Source organism: Gossypium arboreum, chromosome 7, assembly GCF_025698485.1.
Source record: "Gossypium arboreum isolate Shixiya-1 chromosome 7, ASM2569848v2, whole genome shotgun sequence".
In the NCBI taxonomy this organism is placed as follows: Eukaryota; Viridiplantae; Streptophyta; class Magnoliopsida; order Malvales; family Malvaceae; genus Gossypium; species Gossypium arboreum.
This window is the reverse complement of record NC_069076.1, coordinates 97,504,441-97,528,307: the sequence shown is the minus strand read 5'-3', so window position 1 is coordinate 97,528,307 and position 23,867 is coordinate 97,504,441. Positions and strand designations below refer to the sequence as shown.

The window sequence follows — 23,867 nt, the reverse complement described above, 5'->3', positions numbered from 1 at the left end:
TCAATCAATTCATTTTAATTTTACTAAATAATTTAACCTTTTACTATTGTAGACAACACATAAATTTTATTCCAAATCTAATCATGTCGTTTTAAGTATTTTGATCCAAAAATTAAATATTCCAACATCACTAGAAATTAGATCATTATAGTTTCAACCATATATGGCTCTATTCTTAATTTTATCTATACAATTTTTTATGAAGTTTTTAAGTGTCATTTGCTTCCATCTACCAACTCACACTCCTCATTCTTATCCCCCAAATCAGCGATCGAATCAAATCTTGAGCCAAATTTCTTTCTACCAAGATTTTCGAAATTCTTACCATTCGTAGTATCTTTCCATATTGGTCTTCTTTTCCTGCGCGTTGTCACGATCCATGATGGTCCAAAGGCATCCTTTTCGATAGCACTGCCATCCTTCTTTGTGTTAACTTTCTCAAGAATGTGTTGCCCAAATTTTTCAACATTCGATTTCTCCAGCGAGCACACTTCGTTGAAATGGTCGTAGCGTCTAAAGTTAAAAGTATATTGTGGGTAAACCCCTATATTCCACACGTTGAAGTGCATTCTCAATACAAACTCTCAAGATTAAAGGTTTGCTCAAATCTACAATCGCCTCCATGTGAGTAGGAAGACCCCTCATACCATTCTTCGTATTGTCATCAACTTTAACAACCTCACCAATGGTGCTACCAATGGCATTCAAAAGGCTTTTCTTATAAAACACACCAGATAAATCAGGAAGCTTGATCTAAGCTATAACCTTAAGCGAGAAAGATTGTAGCATTGAGAAGAACTTGACCATGGTTACATAGTCAGGTGCTGTCCAAAAAACAATCCACTGCCCCTCAAACAATACTTCAGTGTAATCCCCATCATCCTTCAACTTAACCATTTTTCAAGTCTATCAGTTGGATTGAAGATGATGGTTTCCATCCCAAAAGTTTAGAAATAATACTATTTTTGAAACGGAATTTTATAGAATCAAAGTTACATAAATTGAATCAAATTATTACTTTTTAATTATAGAATCAAAGTTACATAAATTGAATCAAATTTTTACATTCAACAAATCCCAGATTCAATCACCACATTTGCCAACTAATTTTTTAACACATTTAACTGTCATGTCATGGATGTGAGCTTGATCTATCTTCTTCATCTTTTAACGTGCTGATCATTACAGCAACTTGATTCATGTTAGGCCTTTCATACGGATTGGGATTTATGCATTTGAGTGCTATCTGCAAGAGGTTCAATAACCTCTCTTCACTTGCACCCTGGGAGATCAAGACCTTGTCAAACACTTCTACGGTCCATTCTTCTGTAACCACTGAATGCACCCATCGAGCCAAATCGATCCCATTAGTGTGAACTGGCTTCCCTGTGAGAAGTTCTAGAAGAATCACCCCAAAACTATAGATGTCAGCTTTAAAGCTGCCATAGGTTGGGGCCGCAGGATCCAAAGCATCCTTGCTGGATTGAAAATCGAATGATAGGTCTTGAGTCTGGAACACCATTAGCCCATACTCACTGATACAGGGATCCTTGTTTTGATTGAAGAGTATGTTTGTAGATTTCAGGTTACCATGAGCTATTCCATCTTCACCAAGCTCCTCGTGCATAAATGCCAATGCCTCACCAACAATGGCCGCAACATTTAATCTGCTTTCCCAGCCGAACGCCTGACCACTTTGGGCTCCTGAATCAACAATGAAACATTCATACGACATATATCTATCTATATACCTATATATAAAAGAAAGGACATAGGCTCTTCCTACATTGACATGTGTCCCATTTCATCCTTATTTCGTTCTTTTATTATAGAAAATTGGTTAAATCTCATTTTTTATCCCTTTATTATGCAAAAATTTAAGATTTAATTTGTATTCTTTCATTTTAACATAATTTGATGCTATATTTATAATATTATTAATTAGTTTAAATAGCTAATATTTTATTTAATTTAATTTAATTTTATGTACATCTTTATTAAAAATATTGTTTAAAAAATTAACATGATAAGTTAAAATAAGTGTTTTTTATTAAAAATAATATCAACTATTGAAAATTATTAAGAGTGCTAATTATTTGGAGTTATTAATGACAAATTTCTTTTTAATTTTAGTCATTATAAAATAATAGTAAAATTGCAGTTTTAATCTTTCTATTAAAATTACATTTGAGATTTAGTATCTATATTTTAATTAGACATAATTTAGTTCTCTACTTTCACAATGGCATCAATTAATCTAAATAATTAACATCTCAACTATTGTGATTAAAATGATGATATGAATTTCTCTTAATAGCACTTTTATGATACAACAAAAAAAATTTATGTGTGAAGTCGGAAAGAGTATTTTAAAGAAACAATTGACCTCAACATTTTAACAAAAATAGTTAAGGGTATCAACTATTTTGACTAACTAGTGATATAATGTATAAGAACCAAACTATATCAAATTAAAATATAAATACTAAATCCTAAATTTCAACATAGGAGAGATAATAACCATAATTTAATCTGGTGTAAAATAAATTCTGCCTAACATAATCGAATTTACTACGAACTTCTTCATTTAATGTGTTCAAGTGTATGCTGGCTTGCATGGTTTAAGATTTTTTCATCCAAAATTCAAGTTATAAAATCAAAATCTGATGTAGAATTGGTGACAATGAAGTTACCATGGAGGAGCCTGAAAAGACTGCCATTGGGTTGATATTCATAAACCAAGAGCTTCTCTTGCTGTGAACAATAAAATGCAACTGATGGCAATACACTAGGATGTCTGGTCTGGTCCAACCTCTTCATTCTCCTCTTGAACTCTTTACTATCAACACTCCAATCTTTTATCCTCTTCACTGCCAGCGTTGTTACCCCATTATCAAGCATTACCTTGTAAAGGCTTCCATGTTTCCCTTTTCCAAGCAATTCAGCTGGTGCTCGAAGCAGGTCCTCGAATCTTAAACCTTGACCTGTTGGACTTGTAAGCACTACAAGTGATGATAAGGCCACTCCACTCTCCACAGAACTTATTGAATACTCTGATTTATTCTCAGCAATCTTCGACTCATTCGAAGTAGTAGTACTGGTCTTGTAGCTACGCCTGCTAGTGTTTGTTTCCACTGCTTCTTTGTCGTCCTTCGGCTTCATTTTACTCACTAGTTTGAAGGCAACGAATAACACGACAATAAGGCAGAGAACTGCGTAACCGGAGTAGATAAAAAAACGTTTGATCGATGAATGGTTGGATTTCCGTTTCGATGGCGGTGTTGAAGGGCATGGCTTTGAGACTAATTCTCCACAAAGTCCAGGATTACCTGAAAAACTATCAGCAGAGAATCTCCCTTTGACATCAGGAATTGGACCACTGAAGTTATTGTTAGATATGTTTAACTGCAACAGATGGGAGAAATCAAGATTTGGTACCTCACCAGTAAGTTGATTGTTCTGAGCAAAGAAAGTAATTAGGCCCGAAATTTGAGAGAAATCAGGAACTTCACCGGAGAAGTTATTGTTCGATATATCGAACCTCTTTAGATTACTCAACTGCTTTAGAGACACTGGAAGGTGACCAGATATTTGGTTACCACTTACATAAAGGTGTGTCAAATGTTTACAATTCCGTATTTCTTCTGATATTGATCCAACAACATTGTTGCTGTGTAGGCTAAGCACTGAAAGGGAACTTGCCTTGCAGGCAAAACCAATATCAAGAACACCAGTGAGATTTAACTCATCGAGTACGACTTTCTTGACGGATTTTGACAACGTATCGCAGGATACACCGATCCATTTGTCATTGCAAGGGTCTGAACTCATGTTCCAACCCCAACTTTGATCTCTTCCTACATTTCCAGCTGCAAGTTTGTCCATGAATCCCACAAGTGATCGTTTCACTTCTTCATCTTCCGATTTCGAGACATGAAAGAGGAGAAAGATCAAAACGGGTAGTATCCGGACCGAAACTCGGTTCATTCTTGATGAAAAACCGATGGTTAACAAAAATGAACAGGATAATGTAGATTCGTTTCCTTTATAAGAAAGGGTATGCTTCATCATGTGTTGCTGGTACGAACAAATAGAAAATAACAAGGCATTGACCACATTTGATTGCCAAATGGCTGAAATTACAATGATCATTTGTTAGGTAATAGAAGTAAGTGTCAATAATGGCTGGGGAATGAGCCAAACGACCGAAGTGGCATTTTAAAAATTGACCGCCGGCAAAGTGAAATAGTCAAGAATTTCTGAAGATGCCATGTCTTTCTCAGTTGGCATTTTCAAGCCAATTCTTCTGGTTATAGAAAAGTATCTTTAAAGAATAGAATTTTTCAGTGGATAAAATATTGTTTTTTATAGAAGGCGAAACTTCTATCAATATAGCTTCTTTCAAATTAAAAATTTGAAAGAAAAATAGGTTTAAATATGTTTAAATTCATGATTTTTATTGTTACAACAACAATAACACTAATTATATTAAAACTCAATTGAGGCCAATACAAAAAGATTATAATATTTGAGAACTAATTTTGATTTTAAGCTATAACAACAACATGTGACATAATTAATTAAATAAAAATAAGGTAAATTAAGTTTTTTTGGGTACGTTAATAGAATATCATATCATATTTATCTTCTTAGTATATAAAAAACCTAAGGATCGACTTGTGCTGAAGATCAGACAAACAGATAAGGTTCCATTAAAGTAAACAAATAATGTGGTGATGTGCCCATTAAGAGCTGGTGAGGGAATTCAAAATTGGAAGGTTGATTTGATGGCATCCAAAGAAAGATGAGTGGGTTGGATTTGATTCCAAATAAGCATGATTTGGGTGGGTTGATTTGATTAGAGTTTTCTGCAAAAGTTTCAGCCTTTAACATAATAAAGAATCCTTTCAAACATAGGTGAAATTTTAACAATGCTTGTGAAGTTGTGATATTGAATAAAGAAAAAAATTGAACCCACATTGAGAAGCAGGATGGAATCACATTGAAGGATATGTAGTTACCTAATTGTTCATATTTCACAAATTACATTTTCTATATGAAATTTTCAAAACATCAACAATTATTTGCAAGTAAGTAAAAAAATTGCATGTAAATTCTAATTTAACAAAGATTCTTGAAATTTTAAACAAAGAAGAAAAAACCTCCTGCGTTTTTTATTTTGGGGAAGAAGAATAGAGGAAGAAAGAAAACAAAAGGAAAAAAAAAAAAGATATCACATGTCATAATTGACATAATATAATTGGCTACAAGTGCTTTTTCTTTTTTTGAGCAAACGATTGGGACAATTTATGTAACAAAATTATAGTTTAAGTACCACGTGTCATCCTATTTGTACCTATTCTTCATTGGCTTCTCGACAACTCAAAAATGAGAGACAAAGAAGTCAGTGAGGAAGAAAGATGAAGAAAAGAGCATGGTGCCCAAGGTAGAAAAAAGAAGCAAAGAAAATGAGGAAAAATGAAAAAGAAAAAGAGGTACAAACAGGATATGGGGAGCGGCGTGAATGGCAAGCATTCCACGTCAATAAAAAAGTGACTTGGGTACCAATATAATTGATGTAAAAAAAGTTCAGATATTAATTTAGGATAAAAAAAAAAACTATAATTTAAATGGGAATTTTTATTTAAAAAAATGTTTCATTAGTTAGCTATTATTAATATATAATTAGTTTTATGTTATGAAAGAGAAGTTATCTTCAACCAAATCTTTTATATACTCATAAAAGAATAACTTAATTTACTTAGAAAACAAAAAGAAAGACTTAGATTGCTACAAATTGTTCTTAAAGCAGCAGAAAAGAAAATCCAATTGCTTAAAGTTAAATTTGATGATAAAAATAAGTTTTCCAATATATTAATAAGCTACATACAAATAAATTATTTAATAGGAGCTGAAGAAGATGTTAATAACATTGATTCCCAAAAGAAAGCTACCTCAAACATCTATAAATTTTATAAATGTAGTGTATAAAATATGCACTAAGGTACAAGTCATCATCTCAAACCACTATCTGATCACACCATATCAAAGTGTCTTCATCCAATATAATGGACAATATTTTTACTCAAGTAGACCAACAAAGGTATCTTGAGTGCTTTTAAAATAGATATGTGGGGTTTCATGCTCGCAATTTTACAAAAGATAGGGTTCAATGACCGACAGAGGCAACTTATTATGACCTATCAGATTTTAATAAATGGTAGCTCGACTTAGACTTGGGGATCCCTATCTTTTCTTGTTATGCCAAAATGTGCTTTCCTTGATGCTCCTCCATAGACGATTGCTATTTATTCTTTAATGTTGTTGTGGTGCAATTAAGTCCATACTAGCTCCTTCTTGTTTGCCTTCTGGCCTGTCAATTAATCACAAAAAGCCGAACTATTCTTCAGCAGTGCAGGCCAAGCAAACAAGAGGCAATGGTTGGTGGACATTGTAGGAGTTAAACAGGTCCACATTCCAGGGAAGTATCTGGGAATTCAAATGGGATGCTCGAATAGTAAGTTATGTTTCCAGCCGCTATTAGAAAAGTTGCAGAACAAACTTGCCTCTTAGAAATCACTTTGCCTTCCCAAGGTACGAGGCATACGCTATCTTCTTTACCAATTTATACATTTTCTTGTTTCAAGGCCCCGAAATATGTTGTTGAGAAAGTAGACCAATTACTGAGAAGCTTCTGGTGGGGACATGAGCTAAATCAGAAAAAGTTGCATATGGTATACTATTTGTAAACTGAAATGTGAGCATTCCAAAGCTTGAATTGTTGAACGATGCCTTGTTGTTTAAGCAAGCATGGAGAATGCTTATAGAAACCCTTCTAACCTGGCACAAAAAGTATTGTTAAATAAGTGTTCTCCAACGATAAACTTTTATAATGTTGTTCAGAAAGCGTCAGATTCCTAGGTTTGGAAAAGCTTATTAAGAAGGCGACATATTTGCGAAAAAGGTCTTCATGTCCAAGTAGGGAAAGGAGAGAGATAATTGTAATGTCCCAAAATTTTTAATACAATTATTAATGACACTGTTTTGGAAATATGCACAAAAAGAATTTTTGAGAAATTGGAATGAGCTTAATAAAGGATTTCTTTTAAAAGAATTAACTAAATACCGAGAAAGATAAATGTGAGTTTAAAATTTTGGACAAAATATTTAATTAGGATTTAGAGATGGTATAAGAACTAGAGTGTACGAATTAAAAGTTAGTTTAATAATTATTATTTTTGTATAAAGGAGACATGAAGAATTGAAAATCAAGTCTGGATTAAATTGAATGTGTGGATTATTAAAGGGGTATTTTGTAATTTTCTACATGCAATTCGTTTTCACTATCATGGATTATTTTTCGGTTCCTTATCTATTTGAACTATGACTTTAAGTACATCAATATATACAAGTCATGCATATATAGTTTATTATCCACTTAGGATTAAGGTATACCACATTATGAATATCACAAGTGAATAAATCCATAAATGGATATAAGATAAATTCAACTTGGGTCTTGTTTGATGTATTACCAATCCAAAGAATTATATCTATGTTTTTATCTTTTGGGAGTCATCCACTCCGATACCCAAAATAATGTATCTCCCCATCAGACTTAATAGATGACATAATAGTCTTTCAATCAATTTGCTCAATTTCGATTATTCTATAGACTATTTAGATTATCTACTAATATCAGTTGCATTTTCGCATTATGATCCGACCACATAATGCCACTTAATATTAGTTAAAGATTAGATAATCAATGAGTCAATATTTATTTATATTTTGCTTTGCGTACAAATACTGTTTTGAAAAATTACAAATACACTACACTTAAGGAATTAAATCTTAACAGTATCTATGCGTAATGTAGATATGATATAATACATTATGAAATAGCACATATGTTCACTTGGTTTTGTTTGAAGGGAATGCACTTTTAGTTCAATATATATATATATATATATATATATATATATATATCTTTAAGGGCGAAGCCAGAACAATTTTTTAGGGGGGTCAGATAAAATTTTAATTTTTTATAGTTTATATCTTTATAATTTGTAAAGGATTAAATCAAAATTTTATAATTTTAGGGGGACTAAAATGTAATTTTACATTTATTAATTTAAAATTTTTAAAAAATTTAAGGGCTAAAAGAGCAAATTTACATTTTAGGGGGCGGGACCCATGCCCATTACAAGCTTCCCTACCATATATCTTGGTTGTGTTTGGCTAGGGCACCTATGGTACAATATGTACATGGTAGTTTTGTATGAAAGTATCAAGTGTTGGAATCTTATTTTATTAAGTTCTAAAAGTATGAGCATTGGTAAAAGAAATATATACAAGTAGATATGTATAATAACAAGTTAAGAAAATAAGAATTGGATAATAAGATGCCATTAGTATGTTAAGAAAGAGGAATATAAATATTGAAATAGTAAGCCTTGTGAAATGAGAAGAAAATGTGAAATTATTGATGGGAAGTGCTTATAGATTGAAAATAAACTTAAGAATTGAATTGTATAAGAAAATTCTCGTTAAAGGGACAAAAAGATGTTAATAGATGATAATCACTCTAATTAAGTAAAACAAATCGTACTTGAGTGTTTGAGTTTTAATGAAAAACTAATAAGTGATTTAAATGAAACAAGATTTTATGTCTATAAAAGATTCAACACTAACATGCTTGTAATCAGGGTGAAGACTTATAGGGATATGAAAATGAGTTCATATGCAATTGTGTAAAGGAATAATTGTTACATACTTATAATATGTAATGACATTAGGTATGTGTGAGCTATATGGAAGTTTCTTGGTGATAATTGTCTTTTAATTGGTTATATGAATAAGTAAGGCATAATATGAAGATATTGATTTTGTTTATTGATGATTTGTTGTTTGTAGTTTATTGTTTAATAACATGTTTTTAATTTAGAAAACATATGTGGTACTGTTGGACATTGATGTAAAGCTCAATGTGCGAATGTTGTTCCGTCTCAAGTTATAGGGGGTTTGAGTTTGGTTCTTCATGTAGAACAACATCACACTCAGATATCTCAACTAATTGAGTGGTTTGTAATTCCTTTTTAGCCTTTTTAATAGTCATGACACGTACTTAGGCCTTAATTTTGTCTTTTAGGGGTGCTTGACTTGGATTTAAATGTTATTTTTGGTTATTTGGCATATTTAGTACATGTTTGACACTTTTGGTAATTTTGATGCACTAATTTTGATAATTTATTAAGAGACTTAGATGTTATATATGCATGTTGATTCAAGTTACTTTTTAATTACCATAGAGGCTAAAATTTGATTTAAAGTATGTTTGACCATGAATTTGCATGTTATACACATGTTTTGATATGTCAAATTTGTTAGTATTAGTTTGGTCTATGTTATGTATGTTTAAGTATGGTTTAGAAGCTCGGAACACTTGAAATGATCAATTTTCTATATTTCTGGTATGAAGTACTCAAGTAGCAGAATCACATAATTGGCTATAGGTACCCAAACCTCAAATTCCAATACTTGCAAAGTTAGTAGCTAAACTTGTGAAATAGGGGTGACAAGTAGTGTAACGCCCCAATTTTCGGGAATCCTATGAATGTTGGCATAGGTTTAATTATGTTAGTGGGCCTCTAAAAAGCCCAAGCTTAAAATAGAACCCGGTAATTTTAGTTAATTTTTGTTCCATAAGAAAAAGGGAGTGAAATTATGAAATAGGACTTATGTGAAAATGTTTGAAAATGCTATAGGCTAAATTGAAGTGGCCAAATAAATAGGAGTGCAAAATAGGAGGATTTGCATGACAAACCTCCCATTTTACATGAAGTGGCTAGCCATCATGTTGTTGTAGATAATATGAGTACTTGATATCCATAATTTATGGTACAAATTGATACAAATTAATAATGGGTTAGGTAAATGTTCCATGATAATGGATTAGGTAAATATTCCATGATAATGGGTTAGGTAAATGTTTCATGATAATGGTTTAGGTAAATGTTTCATGATAAGAATTTCATGTCTTTTGTATTAAAGAATTAAATGGATGAAATATGAAGTTTTATTAAAAGAAAAGGGGTGAAAAGAACAAAGTTTTGTCCATCTTTGTTCATCATAGCTGAAAGTTAGAGAAGAGAAAAAAGAGGAGAAAGCTCTTGAGTATTTGGTCATTAGGAGGAGGAAAATTGAAGGTAAGTTCTTGGTACCTTGCTCCTATTTTGAGGTTCATGAGTTCTTCTTGATTCTACCTTAACTCTTGAAGTATATTTTGATTTTTAGTTGTGTTGTGAGCATTTGGTCATGAATTAAAATGAAGGAAATGGTTGTTGTTTCATGTTCTTTTGATGAAAAATGGAAGATATGTGAAGTTGAGCCAAACAAATGAGCATGCATGTGCCTTAGATGTTAAAGGGAAAAATCAGCTAACATGTTGTGCTTTAAAATGATGAAATGGAGATTATACTTAAGTAAAATCATAGATATGTGATGATTGATTGGTGATATACATGTTTAAATAACATGCATGCAAGTTAGGTGTGAAAGAGTGATTTGGTAATAAATCTGCTTGGGACAGCAGCAGTAACGTGACTTTGGAAAATCACCATAAATTTTGGGAGATGAATTAGAAGCTGAATAAATTATGTAATTAAAGCTTATTGAGTCTAGTTTCTAATGAAATAAACAAGAACATATTTTGAATTCTGTACAATGAGAAATTTGATTCGTAATGAAGAGTGGTCAGATTAGTCAAACAGTGAAACATGCGAAGCTTTGAGAAAAATCTGGTATTGATTGGCCAAACCAAAAATTCTGAAAATTTTATGGATATAAGATATATGAGTCTATTTTCAGGGAAAATTAATGGAACTTGATTTGGAGTTTCGTAGCTCCAGTTATAAATGATTTAGTGACTGTTGCTCAGGAAGACAGCTTGCAGTGAAATTATGATTATGTGGTAAACATTGACAAAACTTTGTTAATGAGTTGCTTATTGATTTCTTATAAGCTTACTATGATCTGTAAGTGTGGTTGGCCGAATATTGTAAGGGGTTAATATGTAGTTTGTAATTGAATAGTTAGATTAACGTGTTAGTAATCCAATTGTAGGCGGTTCGTGTGTGGATCTCGTCAGCATATCGTCACAAACAGTGTGTAACTAACACCCTCTTTCTTAGTCTGGATCGGCAAAAGTCGAAAAGCGAAATGAAAAGCGGTATTTTGTAGATTTACTGAGTGTGCGAATGCTCGTGAGGTAAATCGATTAATGTTTTTGGTAAGCTGCAAAATTTGGACTGCAAAGTGTATGATTTACGTGCCTCGATATTTTTGGGCTTAATGGGCCAAAATTGGAATGATGGGCCAACGGACCCAATTCGGTAAGAACCCTCGATGACGTGATTACGTAGTACGTGAAAGGTAGGAATATGCATGAAAACCCTAAAATAGATAAATTACTGAAATACCTTTAAAAATGGAAAATTTCTGAGTTTACCCCGGGAGATAAATTACCGAAATACCCCTAGGGTTAAATTGACCTAAATGCATGTTTGATTGTTGTTATTCTTGCATGCCATGTTGTTATTATCGATGCATGGGATTGGGATATTGACAGAGGAAGTCTTGAAAGTGGCTTGTCCACGTCTTGGAGGCTTTGCCTCAATTCTTTGATAAGCGAGCAATCTTTGCAAGCTGTGGAGTGTTAAATTTGGGTGGGTTGAGCTATCCCACATGGAGTGTATGGGTGGTACGGTGGAGTGTAGTGGTTGGTGGGTTGAGTAGTCTCCCAAATGGGCTTGCATATGTTTCTTGATGTTGCATGTATTTTGAAATGGGCCTATGGGCCATCTTATTATCTGAATAAGGGCTAAGGCCCGGTTTATTATAATCTGAAAAGGGCTCGCCCAGTACCACTATTACCCAAATGGGCTTGCATATGTTTCTTGATGTTGCATGTATTTTGAAATGGGCCTATAGGCCATCTTGTTATCTGAATAAGGGCTAAGGCCCGTTTATTGTAATCTGAAAAGGGCTCGGCCCAAGATCACTTTATTACCCAAATGGGCTTGCATATGTTATTGATGTTGCATGTATTTTGAAATGGGCCTATGGGCCATCTGTTATCTGAATAAGAGGCTAAGGCCCGGTTTATTGTAATCTGAAAAGGGCTCGCCCAATACCCATTATTACTGAATGGGCTTAGGCCCAATGGGCTTGAGTGACTTGGACTTTGAATGGGTTTTCCTTACACATCGAGTTTCCCCAAACTCACCCTTTTATTTTCATCCACGCAGAAATCCCCAACCATAGTGGGCTTGGAGTCGTGAGGGAATTGAGTGGCCACCCGCTCGAAAGTTTGATTTTCTTCCGTGAACTGGACATCCTTTTAATTACGTTTGAGGTTTTGGGCTTTTAAATGTAATAAGGCCGCTTATTTATTTTTGATGGTTTTAATATGTATTACTAAGATAGGTATTACTTATTTTAACTGTTGAAACTGGATAGCTTTAGGGCGCGTTTTCAAAAACAACAGTTGATTTCAAAATAACATGACAACAAGCAAAGCTTCCGCAATGAAAGTATTTTCCAAAATTAATCACTTTTCCTAAAAATGACTTAATCAAATCGGTTTCTAGAAATATCCATGACGTTAAGGTGTGGCAATGGCGATATGCATGTCAGGATTGGATCCGAAGGAGCTTGGTACTTAGCGGATCCGATGGACTCACCACCTTTTTCCGGTTTCCTACGGTGCATGACTTCCATTCACTTTAACCCTTAATGAATTAATCTTTTGAACATTAAATACGATTTTACGGACTTAGAATGGATTTTTTAACGTTTTGATGTGGCATACGGATCCGCCATAACTTCGGGCGGGTTTGGGGTGCTACATTTAGTGGTATTAGAGCCTAGGTTGCAACTACTCGGTACTGTGGAATGGGTTTACAAAACAAAGATTTTCGAAACGAAAATTTTATAAAGAATCGAAAAACTCGATTTTCAAAATTTAGTCTTTAGAAGGTGGCATTCGAATCTCGGCTCAAGTCGTAAGTATTACTCGAACTCTTCGAATATTTTTCCGACTTATCTATCATCTTTGAAATCTGCTAGGATACTCTAGATAGGATGATCTGAAACCATAGGAAAATCGATAAGAGATCTGAAAGCGTAGCTAGACTTGATTCTGAAAACAAACTCTCAACTCTTTATCGATTCATAAAACATCGTAATAAACATTGGAATATTAATTGATGCATAAAAATTCGTAATCAAGATAATACGATATGAGTACAAGAGGTAGTAGGCGAAATTTGAGAAAGTGTTCGAGCGAGATCTTCATCTTGAGACATATGCCTGGTGGTGGATGCACGGTACCACCGGCAATAAAGGTAGAGTCTCATGACCGCATGATCTCGAGGATGATGCCTGTCACGAAATGCTTCGTGTTCGGAAAGGGTTATTGGGGCAAGTACGGGCAATGGAGTTCGGGATCCATTTCGAACGACTTGAACAAACGGAGAGGAGATCTTTAAGGCGTGTCGGTATAGCCCCAAATGTGGCGGAATATTGGTTGGAGGCCACAGAGCGGATTATGGACAACTTGGACTGCTCGAGGAGATTGTGAGTGGGGTATCTGTACTAAGTCCCTTGGGTCACTTTCGGTTAGGGTAGATAAAGCGTATAGGAATGTACCCTTAGAAACTCAAGGTAAGATTTTCCTTGGAGATCGATGGAGTTACCATTCGGAGAGTTTGATCTCATTTTGGGAATGGGTGGCTTGTTAAGCATAAAGCGAATCTGGATTGTCTTGCTAAACGAATGGAGTTAAGGACCACAAAGGATGAGGAGATTATGGTGATAGGTGAGCGAAGGGATTATTTGTCCAATGTGGTGTCGGCATTAAAAGCCGAAAAGTGGATTCGAAAAGGTTGTGAGGTCTATTTGGTATTTGTAAGTCAGTCGGAAGAGGAGGGACTGACAGTGGATAAGGTTAGGACCGTAAAGGAGTTCCAAGATGTTTTTCAGGAGGAGCTTCCAAGATTGCCTCCGAATTGAGAAGTTGAGTTTGGAATAGACTTGTTGCCTGGAATGGTGCCTGTGTCTATCGCACCGTATAGGATGGCACCGAAGGAGTTAGTAGAGTTAAATGCTCAAATTCAAGAGTTGTTGGATAGGGGCTTTATTAGGCCAAGCGTGTCTCCATGGGGAGCACCAGTGCTATTCGTGAAAAAAAAAGATGGTACGATGCGGATGTGCATTGATTATCGCCAGTTGAACAAACTGACGATTAAGAATAAGTATCCACTGCCAAGGATTGACGATCTATTCGACCAGCTTAGAGGAGCTTCTATATTTTCCAAGATCGACCTTCGATCTGGATATCATCAGTTAAGGGTCAAGGAGACAGATATCCAAAAGACGACATTTAGGACTCGGTATGGTCATTACGAGTTTCTGGTTATGCCATTTAGACTAACGAATGCTCCTGCAGCATTTATGGATCTGATGAATCATGTGTTCCAACCATTTTTGGATCAGTTCATAGTCATCTTTATTGACGATATCTGGTATATTCGAAACTAAACGAAACATGATGAACATCTCCGTATAGTCTTTGTAAGTATTAAGGAGAAGGAACTCTTTGTGAAGTTCACAAGTGTGAATTTTGGTTGAGGGAGGTAACTGTCTTAGGACATGTGGTCTCTGCTGAGGGGATTAAAGTGGACCCTCGGAAAATTGAAGCGATTTTGGAGTGGAAGCCGCCTAGGTCAGTGTCAGAAATACGGAGTTTTCTAGGATTTGGCAGGATATTCTGAAAGGTTTGTGGAAGGTTTTTACGTGATGACAGACTTTGACAAAACTCATAAGGAAATGAGTACCGTTTGTATGGACTAAGAAGCAGCAGGAAGCTTTTGAGAAGTTGAAGAAAGTTCTGACTGAAGCACCTGAGTTGATTTAGCCGGAGTCTGGGAAGGATTTTACTGTGTACAGTGAAGCATCACACGTGGGTTTAGGCTGCGTGTTAATGTAAGAGGGTAAGGTGGTTGCATATGCATCACGATAGCTTAAGCCTCACGAGGGAAACTATTTGACTCATGATTTGGAGTTGGCAGCAGTGATATTTGCACTTAAGATTTGGAGACATTACTTGTACGGAGAAAGGTGTATTATATACACTGACCATAAGAGTCTTAAGTATTTGATGACTCAGAAGGAGCTGAACCTTAGGCAAAGGAGATGGATTGAGTTGCTTAAGGATTATGACTGCTCGATCGAGTATCACCTGAGCAAGGCTAATGTGGTTGCCGATGCTCTAAGTCGTAGAGCTATATCGATCCGAGAGCAATGTTTGCTCGTCTCGAGTCAGTATGATGATGGAAGTCATTGGTGAGTTACAAGTGAGGCCAACTTTGGTGGATCGAGATTAAGGAAAAGCGGTTGGAATATGAGTCTTTGGTCGCTCGTTTTCAACAAGTTAAGGAAGGAAACTTCTGAGTTTGGGAGCCAGAAGAGACGATGCAACAGCAATACCCTCATCTGTTTGGATTAGGTAAATTTCGAGGACGAAATTTCTTTAAGGAGGGTAGAGTTGTAACGCCCCAATTTTCGGGAATCCTATGAATGTTGGCATAGGTTTAATTATGTTAGTGGGCCTCTAAAAAGCCCAAGCTTAAGATAGAACCCGGTAATTTTAGTTAATTTTTGTTCCATAAGAAAAAGGGAGTGAAATTATGAAATAGGACTTATATGAAAATGTTTGAAAATGCTATAGGCTAAATTGAAGCGGCCAAATAAATAGGAGTGCAAAATAGGAGGATTTGCATGACAAACCTCCCATTTTACATGAAGTGGCTAGCCATCATGTTGTTGTAGATAATATGAGTACTTGATATCCATAATTTATGGTACAAATTGATACAAATTGATAATGGGTTAGGTAAATGTTCCATGATAATGGATTAGGTAAATATTCCATGATAATGGGTTAGGTAAATGTTTCATGATAATGGTTTAGGTAAATGTTTCATGATAAGAATTTCATGTCTTTTGTATTAAAGAATTAAATGGATGAAATATGAAGTTTTATTAAAAGAAAAAGGGTGAAAAGAACAAAGTTTTGTCCATCTTTGTTCATCATAGCTGAAAGTTAGAGAAGAGAAAAAAGAGGAGAAAGCTCTTGAGTATTTGGTCATTAGGAGGAGGAAAATTGAAGGTAAGTTCTTGGTACCTTGCTCCTATTTTGAGGTTCATGAGTTCTTCTTGATTCTACCTTAACTCTTGAAGTATATTTTGATTTTTAGTTGTGTTGTGAGCATTTGGTCATGAATTAAAATGAAGGAAATGGTTGTTGTTTCATGTTCTTTTGATGAAAAATGGAAGATATGTGAAGTTGAGCCAAACAAATGAGCATGCATGTGCCTTAGATGTTAAAGGAAAAATCAGCTAACATGTTGTGCTTTAAAATGATGAAATGGAGATTATACTTAAGTAAAATCATAGATATGTGATGATTGATTGGTGATATACATGTTTAAATAACATGCATGCAAGTTAGGTGTGAAAGAGTGATTTGGTAATAAATCTGCTTGGGACAGCAGCAGTAACGTGACTTTGGAAAATCACCATAAATTTTGGGAGATGAATTAGAAGCTGAATAAATTATGTAATTAAAGCTTATTGAGTCTAGTTTCTAATGAAATAAACAAGAACATATTTTGAATTCTGTACAATGAGAAATTTGATTCGTAATGAAGAGTGGTCAGATTAGTCAAACAGTGAAACATGCGAAGCTTTGAGAAAAATCTGGTATTGATTGGCCAAACCAAAAATTCTGAAAATTTTATGGATATAAGATATATGAGTCTATTTTCAGGGAAAATTAACGGAACTTGATTTGGAGTTTCGTAGCTCCAGTTATAAATGATTTAGTGACTGTTGCTCAGGAAGACAGCTTGCAGTGAAATTATGATTATGTGGTAAACATTGACAAAAATTTGTTAATGAGTTGCTTATTGATTTCTTATAAGCTTACTATGATCTGTAGGTGTGGTTGGCCGAATACTGTAAGGGGTTAATATGTAGTTTGTAATTGAATAGTTAGATTAACGTGTTAGTAATCTAATTGTAGGCGGTTCGTGTGTGGATCTCGTCAGCATATCGTCGCAAACAGGTGTGTAACTAACACCCTCTTTCTTAGTCTGGATCGGCAAAAGTCGAAAAGCCGAAATGCCGAAAATCGGTATTTTGTAGATTTACGAGTGTGCGAATGCTCGTGAGGTAAATCGATTAATGTTTTTGGTAAGCTGCAAAATTTGGACTGCAAAGTGTATGATTTCTGTGCCCTCGATATTTTTGGGCTTAATGGGCCAAAATTGGAATGATGGGCCAACAGACCCAATTCGGTAAGAACCCTCGGTACGTGATTCTGTAGTACGTGAAAGATAGGAATATGCATGAAAAACCCTAAAATAGATAAATTCTGAAATACCTTTAAAAGTGGAAAATTTACGTTTACCCAGGAGATAAATTACCGAAATACCCCTAGGGTTAAATTGACCTAAATGCATGTTTGATCGTTGTTATTTATCTGCATGCCATGTTGTTATTATCGATGCATGGGATTGGGATATTGACAGAGGAAGTAATTGAAAGTGGCTTGTCCACGTCTTGGAGGCTTTGCCTCAATTTATTGATAATCGAGCAAAGAATCTTTGAATCTGTGGAGTGTTAAATTTGGGTGGGTTGAGCTATCCCACATGGAGTGTATGGCTGAATACGGGTGGAGTGTAGTGGTTGGTGGGTTGAGTAGTCTCCCAAATGGGCTTGCATATGTTTCTTGATGTTGCATGTATTTTGAAATGGGCCTATGGGCCATATTGTTATCTGAATAAGGGCTAAGGCCCGTTTATTATGTCTCAAAAGGGCTCTAGCCAGTACCACTATTACCCAAATGGGCTTGCATATGTTTCTTGATGTTGCATGTATTTTGAAATGGGCCTATGGGCCATCATTATCTGAATAAGGGCTAAGGCCCGGTTTATTATAATCTGAAAAGGGCTCGCCCAAGATCACCTATTACCCAAATGGGCTTGCATATGTTATTGATGTTGCATGTATTTTGAAATGGGCCTATGGGCCATATCATTATCTGAATAAGGGCTAAGGCCCGGTTTATTATAATCTGAAAAGGGCTCGCCCGTACCACATATTACTGAATGGGCTTAGGCCCAATGGGCTTGAGTGACTTGGACTTTGAATGGGTTTTCCTTACACACCGAGTTTCCCCAAACTTACCCTTTTATTTTCATCCACGCAGAAATCCCCAACCATAGTGGGCTTGGAGTCGTGAGGGAATTGAGTGGCCACCCGCTCGAAAGTTTGATTTTCTTCCGGTGAATGGACATCCTTTTAATTACGTTTGAGGTTTTGGGCTTTTAAATGTAATAAGGCCGCTTATTTATTTTTGATGGTTTTAATATGTATTACTAAGATAGGTATTACTTATTTTAACTGTTGAAACTGGATAGCTTTAGGGCGCGTTTTCAAAAACAATAGTTGATTTCAAAATAACATGACAACAAGCAAAGCTTCCGCAATGAAAGTATTTTCCAAAATTAATCACTTTTCCTAAAATGACTTAATCAAATCGGTTTCTAGAAATATCCATGACGTTAAGGTGTGGCAATGGCGGTATGCATGTCTAGGATTGGATCCGAAGGGAGCTTGGTATAGCGATCCGATGGACTCACCACCTCTTTTCCGGTTTCCTACCGGTGCATGACTTCCATTCACTTTAACCCTTAATGAATTAATCTTTTGAACATTAAGTACGATTTTCTAGACTTAGAATGGATTTTTTTTAACGTTTTTGATGTGGCATGCCGGATCCGGCCATAACTTCTGGGCCGGGTTTGGGGTGCTACAAGTAGCATCAAGTATTGGTATGTGTACCGAGTTCTTGTTTAGTTTAGGCTTATCTGTAACGACCCAAAATTCGTGGGCACCGGAAAAGTTTACTATCGGGCCTCCGTCTTAGTGAAATAAGTTCGAAAATAATTATTAAAAATATTTATGAGCTTAGTGGTGTGTCTAATTAGGTTTTAATTAAGTAAATTTAGCTTAATTTAGAGTAAATTATCAAAAGGATTAAATTGAATAAAGAGTAAAAGTCTAATTATAGATTAAAAGAAAGTAAAAAGGGCTAAAATGGCAATTAAGCCATTTAGCATAAGTTGAGACAACAAACATATTAAAATCTAAGATATTTTAGATTTTAATTATGTAAATATATATAATTTAATTATTAATTACTTTTTATTTAAGTATATAGATATTTATTATTTATTATTATTCTATTAAATTATAATTTATATTATTAAATTATTATTATTATTATTATTAAAATAAATTAAAATAAAGACAAATGTATGGTGATTAAATTATACAAGTGTAATTCATATATTTATACATTTGTAATATATTTATTTAATTACTTTTATTTAAATAAAAGATTTTTATCATGTTAAAATATTAAATTATATAAACTAAAATAAAATAAGGACAATTGGATGGTGATGATAATAGGCAAGTGTAAAATATATGTGTGTCCAATTGTAATATATATATTTGTTATTAAATAAGATATTTATAATTATTATTATTATTATTATTATTATTATTATTATTATTATAAAGTTAATAAAATAAAAGAATAAAAGAAATGAAATAAAATAAAGTAAAGAAGAAACAGAGAACATTTCGAAACAGAACAGGAAAGAAAAAGGAAAGAAAGAAGAAATGGAAAATTGAGGTTTTAAAGCTTGAAGTTTAATTGGTAAGTTTAATCAAGTCCTTTTCTTATAAATTTGATGTTTTTGGAATCTTAGAGTGAAATACTCTTGAATTTAAGTTGAAATTTTGAAAGTTAATAGATTTTTGAGTAGGGTTTATGTTGAACAAATGATGGAATTGGGGGTTTATTTGGTAGAAATTTTGATTAGAATTGAATAAAGGATTGAATTGTAAACTAAGCTATAAGTTTTGAGTTTTAGGGATTAAATTGAAATAAATTCGAAATTATGAAAATATGATAAAAATTAAGTAGTTAGATGTGAGTTTGGTAAGAAATTGAGTAGTAAAAAGGTATGAATTGAGAAAGAAAAATATATAGGTTTAGTTGGGATTAAAGTTGAATTAAAGGAAAAGTTAGATAAAAATTTCAGCATTTAAATTGTGTTATGCTAATAATTGTGAAATTATTTTAATTGTTCATAGCTAATATCGAGCCTGAAGCATCGGCCTAAAAAGGAAAAGGAAAGATCGTCGAGGATTAAATCCGAAGAGAATTCTAGTTTGTATCACTATAACTCAAGCTTTATAATTAATATGTGTTTAATTTAATATGAATATGTGGTAAGTATTTTAAGGTAAGTATTTAATGAAATAATAAAATTTGTGATTGGGTATTAAAATCGAGATTGATACTGAACTGAATTATTGGATTCTGAATATTGTTTTGAATACCGAATTGAACTGTAAAATTACTGAATAATATTACGTATATTGCATTGAACTGTAAAATTTCTAATGAAGTAAATTACTGTATTATTGTGAAAATTGATCAAAATAATAAATTATAATTAATATTGAATCGAAATGGAAATTACACTGAAAAATTATTTAAATACCCTATTAACTAGTCGGGCTAGTCGGATATAGTTGGAATGTCATAAGATATGGAAGAGTACGGGTTTTTCCCGGCTTACTAATCAGGCACTTATGTGCCGACTCATCGTTATCGTTATCGTTATCATCGATTCGACACTTTGTGTGTCGAATCGTTATCATATATTATGATTCAAAGACTTTGTGTGTTGAATATTGTTCTTATTATTACTCTGCTACTGTTATCGATTATTGATTAGATATCAGTATGCAGTTAAGGCACATTGTGCCGCATCTTGGTGTGTTGGTTGGAACGTGTATCCGCGAGTCCGAGTCAAGTTAATAAGGATAAATGAAATAAATCTATTGATAAAACTAAATTTGAATGATATGTCCTATGTGAAAGTTGAGAATTGAAATAAAGAAATAAGAATGGTATATATATATATAATTGAATGACAACATGAAAGATTGAATTGTTCATTAAGTGATGATAATTGTAATGTAAAAGTATGTGTGTGATTTAATGTATTTAATTATAAACTGAATTATAGTGATACCACTGAGTATATGCATACTCAGCGTATGGTTGTTTCCGTGCATGCAGTTGTAGAAGTCAAATCTTGAACCAAAGATCCAAAGCCGCACCGACTTCAAACAAACTTTTGGTGATGTATATTTTCTTTTGGTAATGTGGCATGTACTTAGGATGTGTATAAATGTTATTATGTTTTGAATATAAATGGTTTAAAATATTAGTATTGCAAGTTTAAGAATTATAATGAAAAAGTTTATTCATTTCAATTTAATTAGCACAATGATAAATTTAAATTAATATTATATTAATTAAGTTGATTAGAAAGTAAATAGAATAGAAAATGAATGTGTGAAATAAATTGGTTGAATTGGTTATGTTTGAAATGGATATGGTTTTAATTGCAGGGAGTTTTATGTAAAAATAAGCAGAAATGCTGTCAAAATTTATAAAAAATAAATAAATAAATAAAAATAAAAATAAAAATTTGGAGTATTTAAACGAATCCCATTTCACTTAAATGTATGTTTTAGACTTTGAGAGTTCGATATAGGGATTTAGTAATTAAATTATGCTATGAATGTTATTTTATTTGTGAATTATTCATAAGTTGTCTGATACGTCAGTAATGCCTCGTAACTCTGTTCTAGCGACAGTTCAGGGTTAGGGGGTGTTACACTATCAGTCTCTATAATGTGCTATACAATGTGGTTACTAAGACAGTGGTCAATAGATTGAGACCAGTTATGGTGAAACTCATACAGCCTAACCAAGTGAGTTTCATTGCTAAAAGACATATTGTTAATAACATCCTTATTGCTCAGGAGATCATCTATGCCATGCGGACTTGTAAAGGTAAAAAAAACAAATGGATGGCATTAAAGTCAACCTAGAGAAAGGTTACAACCGTATCTGGTGGGATTTTTTTAGGATACTTTTCTTGAAACAGGACTACCTAATTCTCTTACTTACGTAATCATGCATTGTATTTCCACGACTTCTATGTAGATTATTTGGAACGGAAAGATTACGGATACTTTCAAACCTTCTACGGGTGTGCGTCAAGGAGATACCATTTCTCTATATATCTTCTTTTTTGTTGGGTTTTTGACAGCAGCAAAAGAAGAGAACATTACAGAGAACAAATGAGGAATAAACAAACAACAATTTACTTGCTTACAAACGTACAGCAAGGAAGCAATCTGCTTTACACAACTGATATGCTTGCTCATTCAATATGAAAACAATACATTTATAGTCAAAATACATTACCAAATATTCAATTAACCCCACTAATCAGCATTGGGACTATTAAAACATTGTTTGTACACATGGATAAGCTGACTTATCAGCTAAATCATCCCATCAAAACATCAACATCAAAGTTCATTCTCAACCAAACTAAATTTCATTGCAACTAAAACAGAAAATATGTTGCTGCAACATGCACAATTGCTACAGCATCCGTACAAGCTATATGCACTCAACAAAATCATCATAGTGGCATGCACTTTAACAAAAACATAACAGCAGCATGGTTGGCCATTTTCAACACTCCTCATTGGCCTCCATGCTGCAAATACTGTTGGTGTAGCAAAGAACTAATTGAAGTATAGAACAAAATATGAATGAAGGGATCATATAAGATTAACAAAGCAGCCCTTATATACAAGTCCCAAGTAACAACCTCAACAAGAAATAAATTCAAATTGCTACTAACTAGCTAACAACTCCTCCTCCTACTAACAAGCTAATAAATCCCCCGAAGACTTAGTCTTATTATTTTAAAAATAGCTGCAGCCTTGAGATACTAACAAATACCAATCATTCATCAAGTTTTTTTGAGCTTGGCAATCCCAAAATGTTTTTCAAGTTGACCTTGCTCAAGCAATTCATCTTTAACCTTGGCCTCATTCTCAACCAAATCTAATTCGCGCACTTGATTATCCCAATCTTTTGTGCCAAAGATTTGTTCAGCAAATGGAATCCTCTCCTCCTTCACAGCCTTCGCAACTTGTCTTAAAATACATCTTTCATTGTTCCTTTGTTCATTACAATCCTATTTCTTCTTGCACATACTCCCTCCTACTGTGGAGTGTCTTCGTGCACATACTCCATCAAATCCTCCTTTAGCTTATCATAAGCTTGATTGGGAGTCTCACAATGGGTGAGTTGCTGCTATCTTTTTTACAAGCAACCCTCAAAGATGGCAGGCATTAATAGCTTCTTGTCTTTCCTAACAAGCAGCAGAAGCAAAAAAAAAAGCCCTCAAAGACTTGGGCTAATGATACCATTTGTTGGGTTTTTTATAGCAGCAAAAGAAGAGAACAATACAGAGAGCAAATGAGGAAGAAACAAAGAACAATTTACTTGCTCACAAATGACAATCTGCTTTACACAACTGATATGCTTCCTCATTCAATATTAAAATAGTACATTTATAGTCAAAATACATCACCAAATATTCAATTAACCTCACTAATCAGCATTGGGACTATTAAAACATTGTTTGTTCACATGGATAAGCTGACTTATCAGCTCAATCATCCCATCAAAACATCAACATCAAAGTTCATTTTCAACCAAACTAAATTATATTGCAACTAAAACAGAAAATATGTTGCTGCAACATGCACAATTGCTACAGCAT

At 33.8% G+C, this 23,867-nt stretch overlaps 1 protein-coding gene and 1 long non-coding RNA gene across 2 annotated transcripts; one reads left to right on the top strand and one right to left on the bottom strand.

Annotated features, from left to right (window-relative positions):
- Window positions 1–962: 962 nt before the first annotated feature.
- LOC108485204 (probable inactive receptor kinase At2g26730) lies at window positions 963–4,279 on the bottom strand. Its single transcript, XM_017789045.2, has 2 exons — window positions 2,694–4,279; window positions 963–1,704 (listed from the first exon to the last, which is right to left on the bottom strand). The coding sequence occupies exons 1-2, from the start codon at window positions 4,150–4,152 to the stop codon at window positions 1,133–1,135; spliced, it is 2,031 nt and encodes a 676-aa protein (XP_017644534.2). The 5' UTR covers window positions 4,153–4,279; the 3' UTR covers window positions 963–1,132.
- An 11,835-nt stretch (window positions 4,280–16,114) lies between these two features.
- LOC128295209 (uncharacterized) lies at window positions 16,115–17,487 on the top strand. The gene is made up of 2 exons (XR_008285549.1): window positions 16,115–16,231; window positions 17,147–17,487. It is a non-coding gene; the product is annotated as an uncharacterized LOC128295209 (long non-coding RNA).
- The last annotated feature ends 6,380 nt before the right edge of the window (window positions 17,488–23,867 follow it).

What these genes read in the sequence shown, in the direction of transcription:
- LOC108485204 (XM_017789045.2), bottom strand. Translation starts at nt 4,152, where the DNA reads ATGATCATTGTAATTTCAGCCATTTGGCAATCAAATGTGGTCAATGCC. An exon ending in TCTTTTCAGGCTCCTCCATG is followed by an intron (nt 1,705 to 2,693) that starts GTAACTTCATTG and finishes TTGTTGATTCAG; the next exon opens with GAGCCCAAAGTGGTCAGGCG.